Below are 20,849 nucleotides of genomic sequence, written 5' to 3'. Positions count from 1 at the left end.
TCAAAAATAAGATCATCCATACCATTTTTTTTAGATTCCACATATATGCATTAGCATATGGTATTTGTTTTTCTCTTTCTCACTTACTTCATTCTGTATGACAGTCTCTAGGTCCATCCACGTCACTACAAATGACCCCATTTCATTCCTTTTTGTGGCTAATTCCATTGTATACACGTACCACATCTTTATCAATTCGTCTGTCAGTGGGCATTTAAGTTGCTTCCATGGCCTGGCCATTGTAGTGCTGCAATGAACATTGGGGTGCATGTGTCTTTTTGTAGGCCAGCTCTTTTTGATCGTCCTCACTTTAAGCTTACCCAACAATCAGACTATGATTTTCTTTGCCAATAAGGTTTACCTTTAATGCCATTGCATTTATTATTTCTAATGCCTTTTCATTTTATGCTCTGATAAAAGGCAATATACATAAATTGAACATATACGTTGTCAGAGACTAAAATAAATTACCAGAATTCATCCTGAATATGTTTTAATAGAATGTCCAACAAAAGACTTGGTATTTATTGGAATAATATATCTTGTTTTCTATTAATTTTGATGAAAGTTTATGAAAGTTTTTAAACTTTTGTTGTGGCTATCAATCGATATACACAAATACGTGTATATATACACATACTACATATATATATATACATGTATGATACATATATATACATATATATTTGTAATATTTATTAGCTTCACTTCTTGATGGTAAATATACATGTGGTTAAGGAGTCAATGTCTTTTCTTTCCCTTTTCCCCTTCCTTCCTTCCTTCTTTTCTTCCTTCTTTTTTAGTATATTTCAAATTAAATTCATTCTCAAAAGACAACTAGAGGCTTTCTAGACCTATATACATCAGTGTAAATTTATACATTTGAACTTATCAAATGATTTCCTTTTGTAACTGCTTTCTTTAATCATCCATGTATCAACACATATCAACTGACTACCAAACCCCAAAATACCAATGGCTTAACACAATAAAGGTCTATTTCATTTCCATGGTACAGTCCAAACAGTCAGAAGTGGCAGCAGGGATGTAGGTGCTGGTTGCAATTGTGGAATGCACTTGCCCACTGAATCTTCTACATTTGGTTGGCAAATGAGGGAAGAGAGTGAGCATGGAGGATGGTACAGGAGGTCTTCAAGGGCCAGGCCCGGAAGTGGGGTACATCATTTCTTCCCATATTCCATTATCCAGAATTCACTAGAGAGTTTCGATAAACTGCAACGAAGGCTAGGAAATGAAATCTAGCTCTTGCTCAGAAGGCAAAGGCAACCAGGTTTGGTGAATACAAAGCATTGTCTCTGCCACACCACTACTGAAGAATAATGACCTTGGTTACAACTTTGGCTCAGAATGCCTTAAAAAGCAAATCATTTAAGTGCGTGTAAAGCATGATTTCATGAACATCTCGTCCTCCCACCACCCCCTCTAGACAATGAGCTAGGTTAGGGGTGAGAACAATTTTGTTCCAGCTATGTATTTAGCTGGTATTCCTAGACATAACTTAGAAATCTGATACACACATATGCCACTCACTGTTTCTTTAAATTTAGTGTGAATTTTACTATATAAAAATAGTTAACGGTTAGAGAACTGGCTTTATTATAATTATCTCTACCTATCTGCTTTTTTGCTCTTCAGTCCAGATGAAAACGGTGTGAACATTCTTATGGTACTCATGTTTCAATACCCATCTACTGACAGTGCTGAGCGAATCAGGAAAAAAATTAAAAGGATTCTATATCAAAGTCTGAAGACACAACAGTTGCCTTTGACTATAAACAAACAATCATTTACACTCACACGTAAGTCCTTTTTACCATCTTTGTGGTTCCCTCCCTTCGCAGTCCTCTTTTTATTTTTCATAAAAATTTAGGTCAACGTATTCTCTTATTTCAAGAATTCACCCCTGATGAACATATGTTAATGTGGAATAAAACTAAACTAAAAATTCACTACGAGGCAAAGTTTAGTTTTATGATTTTTTTCATATTTGACTCGGGCATTGCTATGGGTTTTAATTTCTCCCCATATATGAATTAGCATATTGGATCTTTCAAAAGCCTGAAAGGGTAGGTATTATTTTCACCATTTTAAGGAAGCTAGACTCAAGTAAGATGTCAAACGTGAGACTAGCAAGCCTTGGGGGGAGAAATAAAGCACAGGTATGTTGACTCTCAGAGGTCTTTACTGGTTAGTTATAGGGGTTAGCTTCTGTAGTATAAAAGAAATGGACATCTTTATAAAGGTTGAGCCTTGTTGGAAGAACGATTGATATGAACTGTAAAGAGTTTCTCTAGCTTATTTCCAATTTAAACCAATTTCTTAATCCTTTCCTCATTGATTCCTCACAACAGAAACTCAGGAAAATTGTCATTTTATTTTCCCCCAAAAGTGGAAGAAAATGAAGTTCAAAAAGATTATGAAACTAAAACTACCCCACAGCTAGTTAGAATACAAACTGAGAGACATGTCTGTTTTTCTATGCCAACATATAATTAGAGAAAGTAAAATAATGCTTTTCAAGTAAGATTGTAAGTGCCAAGGTAAAGGACTGTGTCTTTTTATTTTCTTACTCCTCCCCCCAAACTCTAGCATATGTCTCACAGGCATTCGGTGTTCCAGCTGTTCATTGCTTCTGATTAAGTATTTCCAACTGCACTTACTTCTGATTTAGTATAAAAAAATACAGCTTGTCTTTGGACCTAGAGTCTTTTCCCCTCCCAGCAGCCATGAATTGAAGAAACAGATCGTCTAAAGTGAAATTCTCTGTTGTTAGAAATCAGGAAAAACCTTTAAATACGTTCTGAGACAGAATCCCCACACATGATACTGATAACTTCTTCATGAAGTAATTAGTAATGATGAAGCAGATACTATCTACCTTTATTTTTAATCAATTATAGTCCAAAGAAAAACATGATGTTTTCCAGCACTCTATAAATGGCAATCTCAAACTAAATTTCAATTCCTGATAATACAATTGCCCTAATGTATGATTATATAAGCTAAAAAAAAAATCCACCATAAAAAATGTTAAAATTGTAGAGTTTCTTAATTTATAATTTTTAAAAATCAAATACTGACTTTTTACTATAAAGGTTGTTTTAATATCAAAATAACAATATTCTATGACCGTCCTCGATAACCAAAATTCGACCGCATGTATTTTCTTCTGCCACATACACAGCTCTCATTGAATAAAGAGAAGTGAAATGTCCAGGAAGCCTCCAACAGGATTTGGGGCTCACATCCCTCTTACGGGAAAGTCAGTGTTTCTGAGGAAAATCACCATATACTGCTCTGCTTTCTCTCTAACAAACAAAACAAACACCAAGCCACCAAAAACCAAATGAAACTAAGCTTAAACGAAGACTAAGATAAGTTTGAAGAGTAAAAGGTGTCACAGAAGGGAGGCCGAAAGTGAAGGGAGAGATAGGGGACTGGCTGTATAAGGGAGAGCTTCATGTCTCCAGTGCCCGCTGCCTTCCACCGCATTCACCACGAGGGGAATCCTCAATGAGAGACAGCCATCAACCCGCACTGACTGAATCCCCCCCCTTTGTAGAAAAAGGCCTGGAAATTGCGCTGTGAGGGGTCGGGGATGCCCTTTCGCTCCCTTGAGCTACCCTATCAACCTGGCTGCCAGGCGTATGACGATCACACATAGGCTTGTACACCTCGTATGGTGAACACCAGTTGTGAGGGGAATTGGAAATTGCTTCCTTGAGGTATACTGGAGCTCCCAAAGAGAGCAATCAGGGACATTTTATCCTTATCATTCTTTCCTAACTTCATTTTTCTGGTTTCTTAGCAAAAATAAGAAAACAAAATGCTCTCTTTTTAACGTAAGATTATACATTTCGCACCAAATCAGAATAGAGGGTTATTTATATATTACTTGGTTATGAAAAATATCTTGAAATATGGATGCTTTGGATAATAAGTATTTCTTATAGTAACCATTTGAACTAAATCACATGAAAATAGGAACATGTTCTTCTACCAACTAATTCATGTTTTGTTTATTCTAGCTATTGACAGCAAAAAGATGAGGAATTTTCTCAACAGCCGTAAGTTCAAAAGCCCACAATTAACTGTGTATTTCACAGTAAAGATAATGAATAAGAGCCAGAGAAAGTCAGAAGTAGAATTTATCGGTTTTTTTAAGGAGGTGTAGTTGATATGACATTATACTAGTTTCAAATGTACAACATAATGCTCTGATATTTGCTTATATTGCAAAATGATCACCACAGCAATACCAAGCTTCTTTTTCTGTTTGTAAACCACTTAGTCTTTTTATTATTTATTATTGTTGATATTTAAGACATTTAGATATTTAATTTAAATTTATAAATTTACAGCAAATACAATTTTTAGTTTTGTGACTTACAGAATGTGGTAAAAATTACATAGTATTCTTGATATTATAACATATGTAATTATATTTCTAACATCCTATTTTTATATTTTATTTAAATATTTATCTTTTAAGATTCTCTTCCAATTCAGGAGAGTGTTTTAAGATGTTAACCAGTTAGACTTTTTCCTTTTAAAATTTTGAGTTTTCTTGCATTTTTGTTGAAATATCTGGTATGTACATCTCCTGCCTTCCTCCAACCCCACATTGTTACATACTTATAGTCTTTTATGAACAAATATATATTCATTAAAAATGTTGTAACAACACTGAAAAACAATGGATATTCTCTATGTAATGTAAATATCAATACTCATATATTTGTTCTCATTTGTTTTCTGGTTTTTGGTAAATATTTTGTATAATATACATTTTGTTGTCATTTATATCTTCTTGTTTGCCTTTATGTTTCTTAAAACCATACATGAACCTTTATTTCTTAGTTATCAAACTCAAGGTTAAAGCAAGAACTATGCATAATGAAGAATTTACATTCTAAATTTTTCTTCTCAGCTTCAATTGATTTTCCGATCTTTATTAAATAACTTCATAATTTTACTTATCATTAATTTTTACATACTCTATTAATATTCTTTTTCAAAACATTATGTTCCATTTTATCCCAATATTACAATTATTTACCCATCACTAAAGATTCTTGTTATACTTTTACTATTTGTCATTCTTGAATCTTGATTTAAATTCACCTTTTTGCTTGCTAAAATCTATCTTCAAGTTATTTTTAAACAAGAAAATGATACAGATGGCACATTTTCTGAGAACTTGCATATTTCAGAATCTCTTTCTACTTTCTTTATCTCAACATTTTATGGGATTATTGGAACATAAACTTTCCCAAATAATTGTATACACATTATTGCCTTTTATTCTAGTGTTTTGTTATAGAGTAGAAGTCTAAGGCTGGAGTGATTTTTATTCTTTTGTAGATTACCTTTTTGGTTTCTGGATGAAGGCAGGATATCTTTATCCTGTAATTTTTTTTGCCAAGAGATCTAGATGTGGTTGTATTTGGCACTAAACTTTGACTGGGACACTATGAGCATTTTCAATGTGTACACTATTTTTTTCTCATTCTGGAAAAATGTTCTTCCTCTATAAATTGATGATTGACTCTGTTGCAATTGTTCTTTTTTTTTCTTCCTCGGAAACACAAACAATTTATTACCTGAATGTCCATTTTCTGCTGTTCATGTCAATCATTATTTTTAGTTGCAGCTCAGGTTACTTTCCTCTCCATTCTGAAAGATCTCATCAGATCTATACTCCTGCAAACCACTTATCTCAGTTATCTGGTGTCACTTTTTCTCTTTACTACTTCTCTGTGGATTTTATAACTGTTACGACATTTCTGTGATTTCTTGAATTTTTTTTAGTGACAGACAACTCTTTTGTTATGTATACTCTTATCACAGAATATTTCCCCCTTATGTTTGGCTACTTTTGTTTTATTAAGGTCATGTTTTCTTTCATATCTTTGCTGAAACCAAGCAAATGTCCTAAAAATTTTTGAAGAAAACTTTCAGAGATATGTCTGTCTTCTGAGTTCATATATCATCTGATTTAGAGGACCTTAACCATGCCATACAGTTAGCTGCAGGATTAAGTACTGATCTTACAAATAGAGTATATGAAAACTACATCAACCACCCACTTTAGGGTACCACGGCTCCAGCATTCACAGATGCCAGTGCTCTTTCTTTTGCTGTTTAAATTGCTTTTCATTAGTTCATTCTTGGTGCGATAACAAAATACCATAGATTGGGTAGTTTATAAACAGCAGAAATATATTTCTCTCTGTTCTGGAGGCTACAAGTCTGAGATCAGGGTGCCAGTATGGTCAGGTGAGGGCCCTCTTCTGACTCAAACTTTTTGCTATATAGTCAAATGGTGGAAGGGGCTAGGGGTCCCTGTGCAGACTCTTTCTTAATGTCCTAATCCCATTCATAAGAGCGCCACCCTCATGACTTAAGCATCTTCACCTACTCATACCACCACCTTTAAGGGTTAGGATTTCAATTATAAATTTTGGGAGTACACGTTCAGACCATTTCATAAAATAACTACATTTTCATAGGATTTTTCATCTTTCCCGTGTCCCTAGATAGGATGGTGTGCTGGACATTATGGCTTCTGAACACACACATAGAGAAAAGCATTGATGGGTCACAATTGGATGGTTCAAACCATCGTTTCTGTTTGGCTGGGACAGGTGCAGTATAGCTTTATCTCCTGGGCTGGGGAATCATAATAGTGGTGGCTTTGTCAGAACTGTTGGGGCTCTCCACACAGTTCTGGTTCAGGGATATAGCTTGGGTAGTCCAAGAAGTTGCTTTTTAAACCAACCCACTGAATACTGCAGTTACTGAAAATTACTACCAGAATTTATAATTTTTTCTTATCTTTCCTTAATTTTTGGTGATTTTGCTCCTTTTGCCTTTGAACAATACCATAGACTCAATTTTTTCATCTGCAATATAAGGATAATAACATCTAACACAGAGGGTTGTTGTAAAAATTAGGGAAAATGTATGTAACACTACGTATAGGACCTGGCTCATAACTGGTAGATGTTATTTTCGTTATTATTACCTCCATGCTTACTTTAAGGGGAAGTTGGGGGAAGAAGTATTAGGCACTACTGACATGGCACCATATTAACCTAGACACTCTATTTGTCCAATTTTATGGTCACCTTAAGCTAAAGCTATTTAACCCTAAGGGAGTTAATGATAAATTTGTAAATATTATTTCAGGCAACTATTTTTTACCTTGTTCCGAATAAAACTCCTTTTTGAAAAAAAAAAAAAAAACTTGTGTTCTTAATAAAAATATAAATAATGAAAAGGCACATTAATAAAGTATACTAATATACTTTCAGGTATTATTTAAGGTTGATTTGGAGTCTAATCAATTGAGGGTTTGTTAGGGAATCAGAATTTTTTTTTAAAAACTAGTCTTTTAAATTTTAGAAAAGCAAAAGAGTCATTGTTATTCAAGACTGTTAAATTTCAGGGCTTTTCAAAGACAGTGTACAGATTCATGTCAAGGCAGAATCATGACCAACATTCAGAGTTGGGCTCTCTCTCAGTAGTAAGAACACAAGCTTTCTTGTGGATCCTTCTAATTTTGTATCCAACTCTGTCACTTACCAGCTTGGTGACCTCCAGTAATTTATGGTCTCTCTCCAGAGCTGAGTTTTCCCATTTAAAAAGTATTTTGCTATAAATTTATCTAAAACCCTTAGCAGAGGATCTATACATTTTTATGCTCAATAATTTATCTATCTACCTATCTATTTATTCTTCCGTATATGCTTTATATAGAGACAGAAGTTAATTCCTGGTTTGGATGCCTTGAAATGTTGGTAAATATTATTCTGAACCTGAATAGGATTAACAGGACTCCTACAGAATAACCCCACAGACTGAGTGCTAGGAATGGGCTAAAGAGTAGCAGGTGCAATAGACCGTCTAAGCATCTGCACTCAATGCAAATCAGGATGTGCTTTCTTTCCCCCTCCTTCTCCTGAAAACAAGCTAACGCATGTCTCTGTGACAGGCTGTGGAATAAGGATGACATCTTCATACGTGCCATTACCAGCATTCTTTTCTACTGAAAGGATTGTCCAAGGAAGTAAAACAGCTATGGAGGGGGAGTGGCCATGGCAGGCCAGCCTCCAGCTCATAGGGGTGGGCCATCAGTGTGGAGCAAGCCTCATCAGTAACACGTGGCTGATCACAGCAGCTCACTGCTTCCGCAGGTAAGTTTATTAGAGCTGTTGTGAGTCTCCCTTACTCAGTTATTAATTACCATTAATTTAGTGCTTTGGAAGAGTCCAATCTCACCAGCTTATCCTCTACTCCATTCTGGTTGGACCCTGTCCCCAAATGCATTATGGTTGCTCTATGCCCCAATCATACTCATCCCCTCACTCTTCTCTCAATATCTATCATGTTTGGTTTGCATCATTCTTGTGGCTTTTGCCACATATTCTCTTGTAGCATCATGACACTAGTGTGATCTTTTCTACTATGCCATAAATTATTTTAGTTTAAAGACTAGTGTACATGTAACAAATTTAAACTCTTCTACATATTTAAGGAGAAAATTCAGCCACTTTTGTTTTTTTAAAATTATTCCATTTACCCTCCAACTATCAACATCCACCACCACCACTTATTATAAATAAGAAAAAAATCAAAGGTATCACTTTTGAAGCTCTCCCTTCCAACTGCATTATCCAAGAACCGTGCAGGCTTTTATGGACCAGAGAGGTATGTGGATGGAGGGAGAGACTCGCCAGCCTGTATCACTGCCCTCAGAGTATGGAAGACTGTTCATACACAACCTGAAAGGAGCTCTCTGCTTGGGTTTCACAGTTGTCGCTCTTAAAACTCAGGTATATATCACTTCACATACACAGACATGCATAGGCACACTACTGCCCTAAGATCAGGGACACACCATCTTTCTCCCTGAGGTTTCACCATCAGGGTACAGAAAGTTTTTCCTTTTCAACCCTCAAAGGACGAGAACTCTGAATAAAGCCATGACCAGTGACACGGTTCACACACTCTTTCAGAGGAAACTATCCTTGGTGAGTCTAGGAGGTGCTTGATCATCCTTCTGGGGTAACACCCAGATTGTTCCAAGACGCCTACACCTTTATTTATGGAGCAGATGTGTAATGAGGATGACCTAATGAATTCAAGGTGATTGATTGTCTGTCACTATCTCATGAAAGAAGTGAAAAGGGACTCACACAAATTCACAATCCCCCCAAAAACTAGTACTATGCCTTAGGTAAACTTGAGTCTCACTAATTTTTTAAGGCTTTCTGACCTTTTTTCGTGTTCACAGACTCCTCCAATCTTTACACTTGTTTTGGGGAGTGTCATCTATTTCGCATTGATCACTGATCTTTGTTTATATAAATTAAAAATAAGTAAGCCCAGAATATCAATGTATTTAGTAAAGAATATAAACTATAATGACTGAGATACATGTTTTGGCAGGTCCAATGCCATCTCTGTGTGTTGGCAGACCTACATGGGGATCAGCAATTGAGTTTGATAAAATAGAGATAACTGGTGACCTTGATAAAAGAAATTGTAATTACATGATGGGGATGGGAATGAATTCAAGAGGAAAGAATGAGAAGGATTGGATGTAGTGAGATTAGATGCCACTTTCAAGAAGTTTTTTAATGAATGGGAGCAGAGAAATTTGACAATTGGGGGTGGTTGTGGACTCAAAGGAAGGATTTTTTAAAATATGAGCAATGTAATAGCATATTTTATGCCAATAATAATAATATAAAAGAGTTGGGAATGGTAATGATCCTGGAGAGAAAGGGTACCATTTCACAGGCAATATAATTTCATGTAATTGCATATGCAGTGTACTGTTGTGAAAGAAAAATAAGGGTTCTTTGAAGACAATATCACAATTATCCAAATGCCTTTAAAATTTTTATGTTTTTTCCCTACAGAATTAGTGTATTTTTAAAAATTGTGTTTAAGACAAATGTTAGTACCTTTACGTCCATGAAAAATGATCCCAGTCTTCGTGAAACAAGTGTGTGTAGGGAAAAAGCTGTTAACAGGATATCATGAGACCTAGGCCATCTGTCTCTCTGACAGTAACCAGCTGGATATGTGATTTACCTGGGCAAGCCATTTTACTTCTTAGTGAGCCTTAGTGTTCTTATCCACAAAGCATTCAAATGAATGCTTCAGCCCTAAGATTTCTGTTTTGAATAAAATCTTCCTTTAAAGTGTAAATAAGTAAAGCAGATGAGAGAGGAGCCCTCCCAGTATCCCAGTCCCTCCGCCCCTAAGCTCTGCCTGCTCATCCCTGGGGCAGTGCAGAGTACTTTGGAAACCACTGATCTTTCAGGTTTTTCATTGCACTTAAAAGTTTATGACTCACCAACACAGTAATCCTGCATGAACAAGGAAATTCCCTTTTTGAATTCTCTTCTGTGTGATTTCCTTTTACATAATTTTCCTCTACATAGAGAATTTCAAGTTTCTATATATTTCTAGTCATTCTTGAAAGGGATAATCACACAAAGAGGGAACTGGGCTTTAGGGAAAAATAGGGAGGTAAAGAGATGATAAGAGTAGATGGAATTTGCTTGTGATGTAACACTGTGCTAGAGAAAAGCACCTGTATTAAGGAAGAGCCTCAGAAATGGTAAGAGAGACTGATCAGGCCAAGTCAAAGTGTGGTAGGAGCTCTAACAACACGACACTGAATTAGGGCTGCTTAGCCCCTGAGTATTGGGGCAGAGTATGGGCATTGTGTGGAGAAACAATCCTGTGTACACGTGAGGGTTTGTGAAGCAGACAAATTGCACTTTATTTCAAAGATCAAGTAAACAAGAGCCGACAAGTGAGTCATAAAATAAGAATGGATGGAGTGTCTCACATAGAAGGAAAATGCCTCTTAGGGTGCATAATACCTGAAACAAATCAAAGTTAATTTCTACATACTTCACTGAAATTATAGAAGAAATCAAATTTGAAGAATTTCTAATGAACAAGGAATTAATATATCAGAAGATAACTGTATAGTACCCATTACTATCATTATTCCAAATACAGAATGGAATTCCATTTAGTTACTGTACTCTTTTCAATTTTAGAGTATGTAAAATATTTTAAGAGCTTTCATACTCTCATTTGTATCATCATTTTAACCTATTTTTTCAGTAAGGTCATCAACTACAAATTCTCTCAACGTAGGGATTTTTCAGGAACATAATTCCAATAGTTGGGGAGAATATAGTCTCAATCTTTTTTAAAGAATACAGTTAAGCATCACAAATCTTACCCTTTATTTTTTTGCAGAAATAAAGACCCAAGGCAATGGATTGCTACTTTTGGTACAACTATAACACCACCCAGAGTGCGACGAAATGTGGCAAAAATTATCATTCATGAGAATTACCATAGAGAAACAAATGAAAATGACATCGCTTTGGCTCAGCTTGCTACCCGAGTTGAGTTTTCAAACGTAGTTCAGAAAGTTTGCCTCCCAGATTCATCCATAAAGTTGCCACCTAAAACAAGAGTATTTGTCACAGGATTTGGATCCATTGTAGATGATGGTGAGTTGTTCAACATAATTTACTTAGTACAACTTTATCTTGGGGTCTAATGAGCCATCTAGGGAATACCTTTTTAGACTTTTCATTAAAATGTTGATGCTTGTAATGTTTATGGCTCTGAGAAGAACAAGGTGCTGTGGGTTAAAAAGTAAAAGGAATCAGGGGAGGGTGGGGGGGACTCGAGGGGGGGGAGTCAAGGAAGGGAGGGAATACGGGGATATGTGTATAAAAACAGATGATTGAACTTGGTGTACCCCCAAAAAAATTTAAAAAAAAAAAAAAGTAAAAGGAATCAGATACCTTTCTTTGAGGAGTTCGCTATTAATTCGAGCAGTGGTGAGGAAGGGGAGAGGTCAGTAACACAGATGAAAAGAACAGATTGTTTTAGGTACTTTAAGAAGGAAAAAAGGCTGTGGGAGTACAAGGGAGTGAATGATTAAAAACTGTATATTTGCCAGATGTAAACACTCCCGGCTAGCATATACTTCATATACTTTTTTGAGGGTTTAAATTCTTCCTTCTTTTTTTTTTAAGCTCTTTATTGGAATGTAATTGCTTTACACTCTTGTATCAGCTTTTGAGGTACACTAAAGTGAATCAGCTATATTTATACATATATCCTCATATCCCCTCCCTCCCCGACTCCCTCCCTCCCTGTCCTGGCCCTCTAAGGCATCACCCATCATTGAGTTGATCTCCCTTTGTTATACAGCTTGAGGATATATGATGATCATAAACATGAAAGTGTTTTGTGAATGTTTTGAGACTCAGTTGTGCAGTATTCTCTCCTCCTAACCACTGGCCTTGCTCTCTGCTGGTGTCGTATTGTTGGTGTATCTTGGGCATTCATTTTATTTCTCATGCTTTGAGACATCCCAAAATAACACTATACAGCATTGAATAGGGCAGATAGACCTGTGCAGCTTGTATCCTGGTTTCTACTTGAGTAGCTTTTGCAAAATCAATAAACGTCTCTGAGCCTCAATTTCCTTATATGGAAAAATGTGAAGCTGAACAAGATCAGTGTGATGAACCCTCTCCTCATGAAAAAAAAAGGCATACACACACAATATTGCATGTGGTTTGAGGGTTCTAATAGCTTTTGAAGATCTGCAAATATGATATAATAGCGGGTCACGTATGTATATGGTTCCTTGCATGTAGGCATTTATGACACAGAAAATAAAATAGGCAATAATTAATAATGAAATAATCTTAATGTTTTTGCTCCTAGGAATATACAATTTATGTGTCTTCCATGTCTTAGATACAGTTGTATTCAAAGAATATGTTTTTTGTTTTTTTCATTTGTTTGTGTAATAGGACCTACACAAAATAGACTTCGGCAAGCCAGGGTGGAAACCATAAGCACGGGTGTGTGTAACAGAAAGGATGTGTATGATGGCCTGATAACTTCAGGAATGTTGTGTGCTGGATTCATGGAAGGAAAAGTAGACGCATGCAAGGTAAGTCCAAAGTCAAGGTCAAAACATTAAAAGGAAAGTTTCCATTAACTATTTCTAATTTTGGCATATATTTTACCTGGGAGAAAAAAAAATGGCATCTATTTTACCAAAGACTCAGTTTATTTAAATAAACACGATAACAAAAATTATTGTATTGAGTGTTTACTATGCCAAAGCAATACTAAGCACTTTCTATACATTATTTCATTTAATATAATGAGACTGAAGCAGTACTATAATTATTCCTAGTTTACAAATCACGAAATTAAAGTCTATTGCTCCCTATTTCTGGTTCAGACAATAACTCTTGTGGTCTCCTCTGAAGACCACTTTACTCAGCTCTATCATCATCTCTCATGCATCTTGTTTTTATCCCCCCACCTCTGACTCTCTCTACTTTGTCCCTTTCATTCTTTTATGACATTGACACCTGAAACAGATTTCGTCTCCATCCCAAGCCTTGCAATATTAACATCATTTAAACGCTGGATTCTTAGTCCCTATATCTGCTAACCTCCAGTGATTTTCACACCTCCTCAGTCACCTGTTCCTAGGACCACTCCTTGAGCCTTGTCACCAAAAACTGTTCATTTCCAACAATACTAAATCCCCAAGTCTTCCTATTTAACAACTACCCTCATTCCCTTCTGCCTGCTTTTCAACTACTTCTGTTTCTTTGGCCACACTCTGTTACACCCCAACCTACCAACCCTCACCCCGCAACATACACAACTTACCCATATATTTTTTTGTCCCTTCTGTTTTATTTTTATCTCTAGCTCTTACACCATTCAATACACAATATATTTTATTTAACTGGCTTATTATCTGTCTCTCTCACTAACCTAGAATGTGAACTCCAGGAAGGCACACATTTTAGAGCATCTATTTTATTTACTGCTGTATTACCAACACCTAAAACAGTGCCTGGCACAAATATTTGTTGGCTGAATATCATCCTTCTTCAATTTCACAGAGACCTGCAGAGCACAGCTTCTCTGCTATTTCACATTCCGTTAATCCTTTCCTTTCTTCCACTGTCCACTTGTCCAGTTTGGATTTCACTGTGATCATTTTTTAAGCACTTTCACTACTACCCCAAGCCCACCTGATGCTCTCTCTTCCCATTGTTTCTGTCTGACAAAGTTCCAAACCTGGAAGAACTCAATTATCTAGTCGCTCTCTCTCTCTCTCTCTCTCTCTCTCTCTCTCTGCCTGCATCTGGGAAGTCAAATGCTCCTAGAAAAAATATAAGAGAAAACATCTGGTTCCATTATAGGTTCCAGATAACAAAACTGACAACATTACTATTTTTGTTTGTTTTTTTCTAAATCTACCTTTCTCTAAATTCTCCCACCGTTTTCCACTTTCCTTAACTTCCAGTTTTTCCTGCCCACTTATTCTCAACGGATGACTTTGTTTCCCAATTTTCAAAGAAAAATAGAAGTCATAAGAAGGGAATTCCCCCATCTTCCCAGCACCAAGCATTCAGACCTGCCGTCATCCAGACCCTTTTCATCCACCTTCAGCTTAGGTCACATCAGAGAAGCTGCTTCTTCGCTAAGGGTGGTCCCCTGTCCTCTGCTCAGGTTCCTCCTCTTGTTGGCCTTTTGGGGAAGTTTACACTAGCAATTATGTCCTCTCTCTCTCTTTTCAGAGTCAACATTTCTCTTCTAACTAAATCCTTCTCTATTCAGGTCTCTTAAGTTAGGGGAAAAAAGAAAAAGCCAATTCTTTTTTGACCCACAATGCCTTCAGCTAGCCTCTCATTTTATTTCTTTACCATCAAATATTTGGGAAAATGTCTACCCATTTTCTCACCTCCCACTGACTCCTCAAACATTTTCAGTATGGTTTCTGCCCTATTGCTTCATCAAAATCTCTCTTCCTAATGTTTTCAATGAACCACTAATGACCTTCAATAAAACTTTTTGGTTCTTTTTTTGTTACCTCTTAGCAGCATTTAATGATACTTACCACTCCCTTTTTTTTGAAATCTTGTCTTCCCTTGTCTTGTAATAATTTTCATCCTACATCTCTGTCTGCTCCCTCTCTGTCTCCTTTTCAGGCTCATTCTTTTAATCCCAGCCATTACATGTTAATCTATACTATGCCTATGTCTCTTTTCACTCTATACTTTCTCTCCAGAGAATCTAAGTCTCTTTCATAGCTTCAATTATCAACTTTTTGCAGATGTTTCATAAATTTATACTTTTAGCCCCAACCTCCCTTTTGATCTCCAGACTTACACATTTTATTCCTACTTGGTAGCACCAGTTGGTTATTTCAAAGGCATCTCAAATTCAAATGTCGTACCTGATTCTGCTCTGATTCCCCTCCCCACCTGATCTTCTTCCTATATTTTGTATCTCTATGAATGGCATCCCTTTTCATTCTGTTAAATAAGGCAGAGGCTAGAAACCGTTCTAATTTCTCTCTTGAGAAATTGAAATTGATTACCTAATCCCATGGATTTTTACCTCCTTAAATCTCTCTCTCCACCACCTCTTGCCTTTTTCTCCTCTCTCAACCTCTCTCTCCTCCCCTTCCCTTCCTTCCACCCCCCAACCACATTAACCATCTAGTTTATCTCCTTCTATTCACGCTTATGCTCCTTTAGTGCATTAGCCAAATGAATGCCAGGATGGTTCTTAACAAGATGTAATCTGATCATGTCAGCCCCTCCTTAAAACACTTAAAACTTATGTTTCTTTTTATTTTAGGATGAAAACCAAAACTTTCTTTAAAGGACCCACAGGGCTCCACATAGACTAGTCTCTTCTTACTTCTGCAGCCTCATTATGTACCGCTTGCCCCCTTGCTGTCTTCTTTCCAGTCCCTCTTTTCTATAGGCCTTCACATGTGCCAGGCTCCTTCATGCCACAGAGCATTCGTCATGCTGTTCCCTCTGTCTAGAACACATTTCATCCACACCTTTCTTTTCATAATTTACTCCTCTTCCTTTAGATATCAGCTTAATTACATTTCATCAAGAGAAACACCCCTGACCTTCCTGACCAGTCTAATTCCCCTACTATGTTTCCATAGCACTTATCACAGTTGTCATTTTGCATATTTGTAGGCTTATTTAATATATTTTTTTAACCTAAATGTCGAGCTCTATGAGCATAGAGATCATTCATTCTTGGTCATCGTTTTAGCCTCAATGCCCATCAAAGTGCCTGGGACATATAGTAGGAACTAAATAAATAGCTGATAAAAGAAAAAAATAAGTGAAGCAGGTGGGAGAGGCACAGAGAGCTTACCCTGTGTATCTTACCTCAGGTCACACAACCAGTAATTAATAGAGCTGGACCTTAAACTTGGGCAGTTCAAAGACTGAGACCACAATTTTAACCTCCAGGCTTAAAGTGTCTAATAAAACTAGCAAAAAAAAAAAAAATCTAAGGATGCTGAACCAGAAATAATGTAACCATCCCATATGAATTAATGTTAATCCTTCTAGAAAATAATTCACTTTAAAGTTTAGCACAAAATTTTAACTCAATTGAGAGAAACATCATATAATCTATATCTGGTCCAGTTGCATGTCCTATGTACCAGTTTTCATTTTTCCTGTGAAATAGAGATGACTGCAGTGATCTTCCTACTGAATTAAATTAGACAACAAACAAATATTTTTTATTTCTCTAGGGAGATTCTGGTGGACCTCTTGTGTATGATAATCATGACATCTGGTACCTTGTTGGTATAGTAAGCTGGGGACAATCATGTGCTCGTCCCAAAAAACCCGGGGTCTACACAAGAGTGGCTCAGTATCGAGACTGGATTGCCTCAAAGACTGGTATCTAGTGTGAACTGACCATGAGTTTTATCCATGGCACACAGAGCTAAAACTCCTGCATATTGTGTATTATTTATATTCTTGTGGTTTGGATCAGTGCTTTTGCTGGATGCCAAGAAGTCCTTCAGAGTCAGACCAATCCAATATCATGAGGTGGATTTGTGTGCATGTAATGGAAATCTTTCTTTACCCTAAGGGAAGATGACACAGCAAATGACAGCACCAACTCCTCACTCACAAGAGAAACTGTGATCTTTTTAATCAGATGAATATTTACAAATGGTTTCCCCCAACTGAAGATGGGGAACATCACTTTCCACAGGATACAAAGAGCTTCCAGGGCTGTCAAAATCTTACCTCATATAGTACCCGGAGCCCTTTGGATTGGTCTAGCAAGAAATCAAACAGCAATCATCCATGAGGATTCAGGGCTTCAGCATTCTAGGACTGATGACTGGACATTCAATGGCTAGAATGCAGAAGTGTGGGATTTGCAATATAACTTGAAGTCTAACCTGGGTTTATAAGTAATAATACAGAGAATTATCATTAACCACGAGAGTTGCCATTTGAAAGATATGTAAATGTGTCTGAACTTGTTGTTGACATTGGGTTATACACACAAGCACTAGCTTCAGGATGCATGTTGCATTGTTAAAGTCATCTGTTACCAGAGTCGTGACTACAGAGATGCAGCTGTATTCACTTCCAGTTCTCAAATATGAGCCCTCAAATGCTAGATTTGTTGCTCTGATTTATCGGAGAAAAATCTTAGTTTCTTTAATGACTAAACTTTTAACTTGCATGTATGTGCGTTATGTGCGATATATGTAATATATATAAACAAGATAAATATAACTAAAAAATTCCTAGTTATTATTTAATATCCATATTAAGCGATAATAAACACAAAAGGGTCATCCATACACACTTTCCTTTTGAAAAGAAAAGGTCACCAAATTTCTGAGTTGGTGACTACTGATAACTAAATATCAACAAAAAAAGCAGAGTGAAAATGTAAATCCTTATGCTTCCTTTTATACGTAGAGAAACAGCCAAAGCTTTTTGGAGAATATTTAGCATATTCAAGATGTGTCTGATTGATGACATACCTTTTTTATATTAAAACCTAATGCAGCCTTTGGTAGAAACAAGAAAACAAATCTGTCTACAAAAAAATAATTTTCTACTAATGAATTTCTATAAGAATGGCTACGTGCTGGGACTTCCCTGGTGGCGCAGTGATTAAGAATCCGCCTGCCAATGCAGGGGACACGGGCTTGATCCCTGGTCTGGGAAGATCCCACATGCCATGGAGCAACTAAGCCACAACTACTGAGTCTGTGCTCTAGAACCTGCGAGCCACAGCTACTGAGCCCACGCACCACAACTACTGAAGCCCATGTGCCTAGAGCCTGTGCTCCACAACAAGAGAAGCCACCGCAATGAGAAGCCCATGCACCGAAAAGAAGAGTAGCCCCCGCTCGCCACAACTAGAGAAAGCCCACACACAACAACAAAGACTCAACACAGCCAATTAATTAATTAATTAATTAATTTTAAAAAAGATGGATATGTGCTTTGGAGTACCTATATTTTTTGTCAGAAGAATGTGGTAACTCTTTGTATATAAACGTCTATGAAACTACATATACTTATTTAAATAATTATATGATTAATTCAACTCAGTGACATTTTAACACAAATGAGACAAATAAATGCAAAAGGCTATAGGAAAATCTAAGAAATGGAAAAGAAGATTTTAAAAATAGGATTTATATGTCCTACTTCTAGTTTGATTCTGACCTGTTGTGTGGTGTTATGGGAATCATGCGATAGCTTTTGCCTCATGTTTTCCATCTACCATATGGGATATTAAGCAATCTACCTCATGGCATTGTTGTAAGGCATTCCTGCTGGATAATAAAGTTGAAAAGTCAAAGAATGTTTAAAACCCGTTCAAAAAAATGTGAAGTATATTACTGCAAACTGATATCACTACAGATGATGCTGCAAATGCATGAAGATTATTAAGAAGGTTTTGGGGTTTTTTTATACAGTGTTAGCATTTTTATTTATCAATAGTATTGCTTTGTGAATCTTGCAAATATTTTGTGGTTAAAAAAATAACGGGTTTTGTCTTGTATGCTGTGAATGCTATAATAATACTCATATCTTTTCATAGGCGAAAAAAAAAGCTACAATTTATCTGACTCGTTTTACAAGACAGGTCAAATCCATTAGGTTGACAGCAAATGATACAGCACATAACCCCTGTGGAATCCTGATAGAATTTTGGGTACCATGAGGACTAAAGGTTTAATTTTTAGTGCTAGAACAAGATTGAATCAAAATTTTTGCAATGCTTAACCACCTCTCAGTGAAATCTTCATGATTCAATGACAATAAGAACAAAAATATATTAATAGCAATCGTCCAGTGAACTTATTGCTTTGTTCATAGATTTATTTGACAGAGAGGGGATGTGTACAAGGCATTCCTTCGTGCCATCATGGAAATGAAAAGTAAACTTGTTACAAATTGTTGAAATTAATGCTAGAATTATAGCTGCTAGAGCTGGGAGGGACCTAAGAGACTGTCTATATCAACCTCCTTTTTTGATTGATGTGAAATCAAAGCCAAGAGAATTTCCCCAAGAAATACAGTAAGTGGTAGTCAGTAGAGGAACAGAATCCAGGAGCTCTTTCATCCAGTTCAGTCTTCTCTTCACTACTCTGAATTATGTATGTTCACTAACCAGGGATACTGCAGTTCTAGAAGTCCCTGGAATTAAGTGATTGTTGCCAAACCAATGTTTCTCCTTGGAAAAAATGTAAGTTAAACTTACGTGGAGTTTAGCAAAGTATATCATTTAACCAAACTGGTTTTATGGTTAAGATAAACAATACCACTTAACACTATATTCAACTATACCTAAAGAAATGAAGGATGATTTTAATGTAGGCAAAGCTGCAGAGCCAGTTAAATTGGCAGGTCAGAATACTCCATGGAAAGTTTCCCTACAAATCTATACCTTATCCCTTCCTTTTCTCACCCACCACACTAAGCTTTATAATTATGAGGTAATTTAAAGCTTTCATGTGGTATAAATTAAAAATCTATACCATATTTTAAAATGAGGAGCAGCAAAAGATTTCAAATCCTGCTAAAACAACAAAAGTTTGTTTTGAACTTTGCTCTTTTTAATGCCTCATTAGAAAATCTGTTTTATAAACAAAACTACAGGAAGCGCACTAAAGTGCAGCAAACAAAAAAGGTTTAAGATGATTCCGTAAATGCTTACAATGAACATTCTTTTACAGGTTTCAGTATTTTTCTTGCCTGAAAGTTTTAAATATGGCTAATAAGAAATGAGAGAAATGTAATCACGTCAGACAATTAAGAAGAGAAATGTATCTTTGCTCCCAGTTGCCCTTAACCTGTTAAATAGAACATTAATCTATCTACCTCACAATGTTGTGAGGCTTTCCTCTTGAACAAAAAAGTCCAAATTCAGAGAACATTTCAAACTGTTTGGAAAGTGCAAAGTCTATTATTATAAACTGGTATCAGCACAGATGATGCTGCACATGCACTAAGATTATCATTAAGTTTTTATACGGTATCAGCATTTTCATTTATCGTTAGTATTGCTTTCTGTATCTTGCAAATACCACTGTTCTGTTGAAATTATAGTTAGCATTTTCTTGAAGAGCAATAATATATAATACAGCTCATGTGATTAGTATTAATTTATCTCAAAAAGAAAAGTACCAGACAAATGAAATTAATTGTTGTTCACTTGATAGCTTTAAGAATGAATATAGTCCCAATTCATTTTATTTACAGCATATTTTACCATAACATGTTGAAGAATCAATCAATATGATAATCAGTCAACTGGGAACATTGTTAAAACTATTTCGCAGCTGACAGTGGAAAATATCAAAATCATTCCAAAGTCAGAATTCAACAAAGAATATTTTAAATACTCTGCTTAGTATA

General features: G+C 36.1%; 1 protein-coding gene across 2 annotated transcripts in view; it reads left to right on the top strand.

Annotated features, from left to right (window-relative positions):
• The window catches only part of LOC130849812 (transmembrane protease serine 11F-like), a 59,418-nt gene extending 40,440 nt beyond the window's left edge, over positions 1–18,978 (top strand). Inside the window, exons 5-10 of one of the 2 annotated variants that reach the window (XM_057728993.1) lie at positions 1,657–1,820; positions 4,050–4,088; positions 8,018–8,219; positions 11,314–11,573; positions 12,897–13,039; positions 16,694–18,978. In XM_057728993.1, coding sequence (XP_057584976.1) covers positions 1,657–1,820; positions 4,050–4,088; positions 8,018–8,219; positions 11,314–11,573; positions 12,897–13,039; positions 16,694–16,852 — 967 coding nt within the window. In that variant the 3' untranslated portion in view covers positions 16,853–18,978. The remainder of the gene's footprint in view (positions 1–1,656; positions 1,821–4,049; positions 4,089–8,017; positions 8,220–11,313; positions 11,574–12,896; positions 13,040–16,693) is intronic. The other variant, XM_057728992.1, reaches the window with a different exon arrangement.
• The last annotated feature ends 1,871 nt before the right edge of the window (positions 18,979–20,849 follow it).

The sequence above is a fragment of the Hippopotamus amphibius genome, chromosome 3 (assembly GCF_030028045.1).
Source record: "Hippopotamus amphibius kiboko isolate mHipAmp2 chromosome 3, mHipAmp2.hap2, whole genome shotgun sequence".
NCBI lineage: Eukaryota > Metazoa > Chordata > Mammalia > Artiodactyla > Hippopotamidae > Hippopotamus > Hippopotamus amphibius.
The sequence above is the reverse complement of the archived record's forward strand: the minus strand, read 5'-3'. Positions and strand labels throughout refer to the sequence as shown.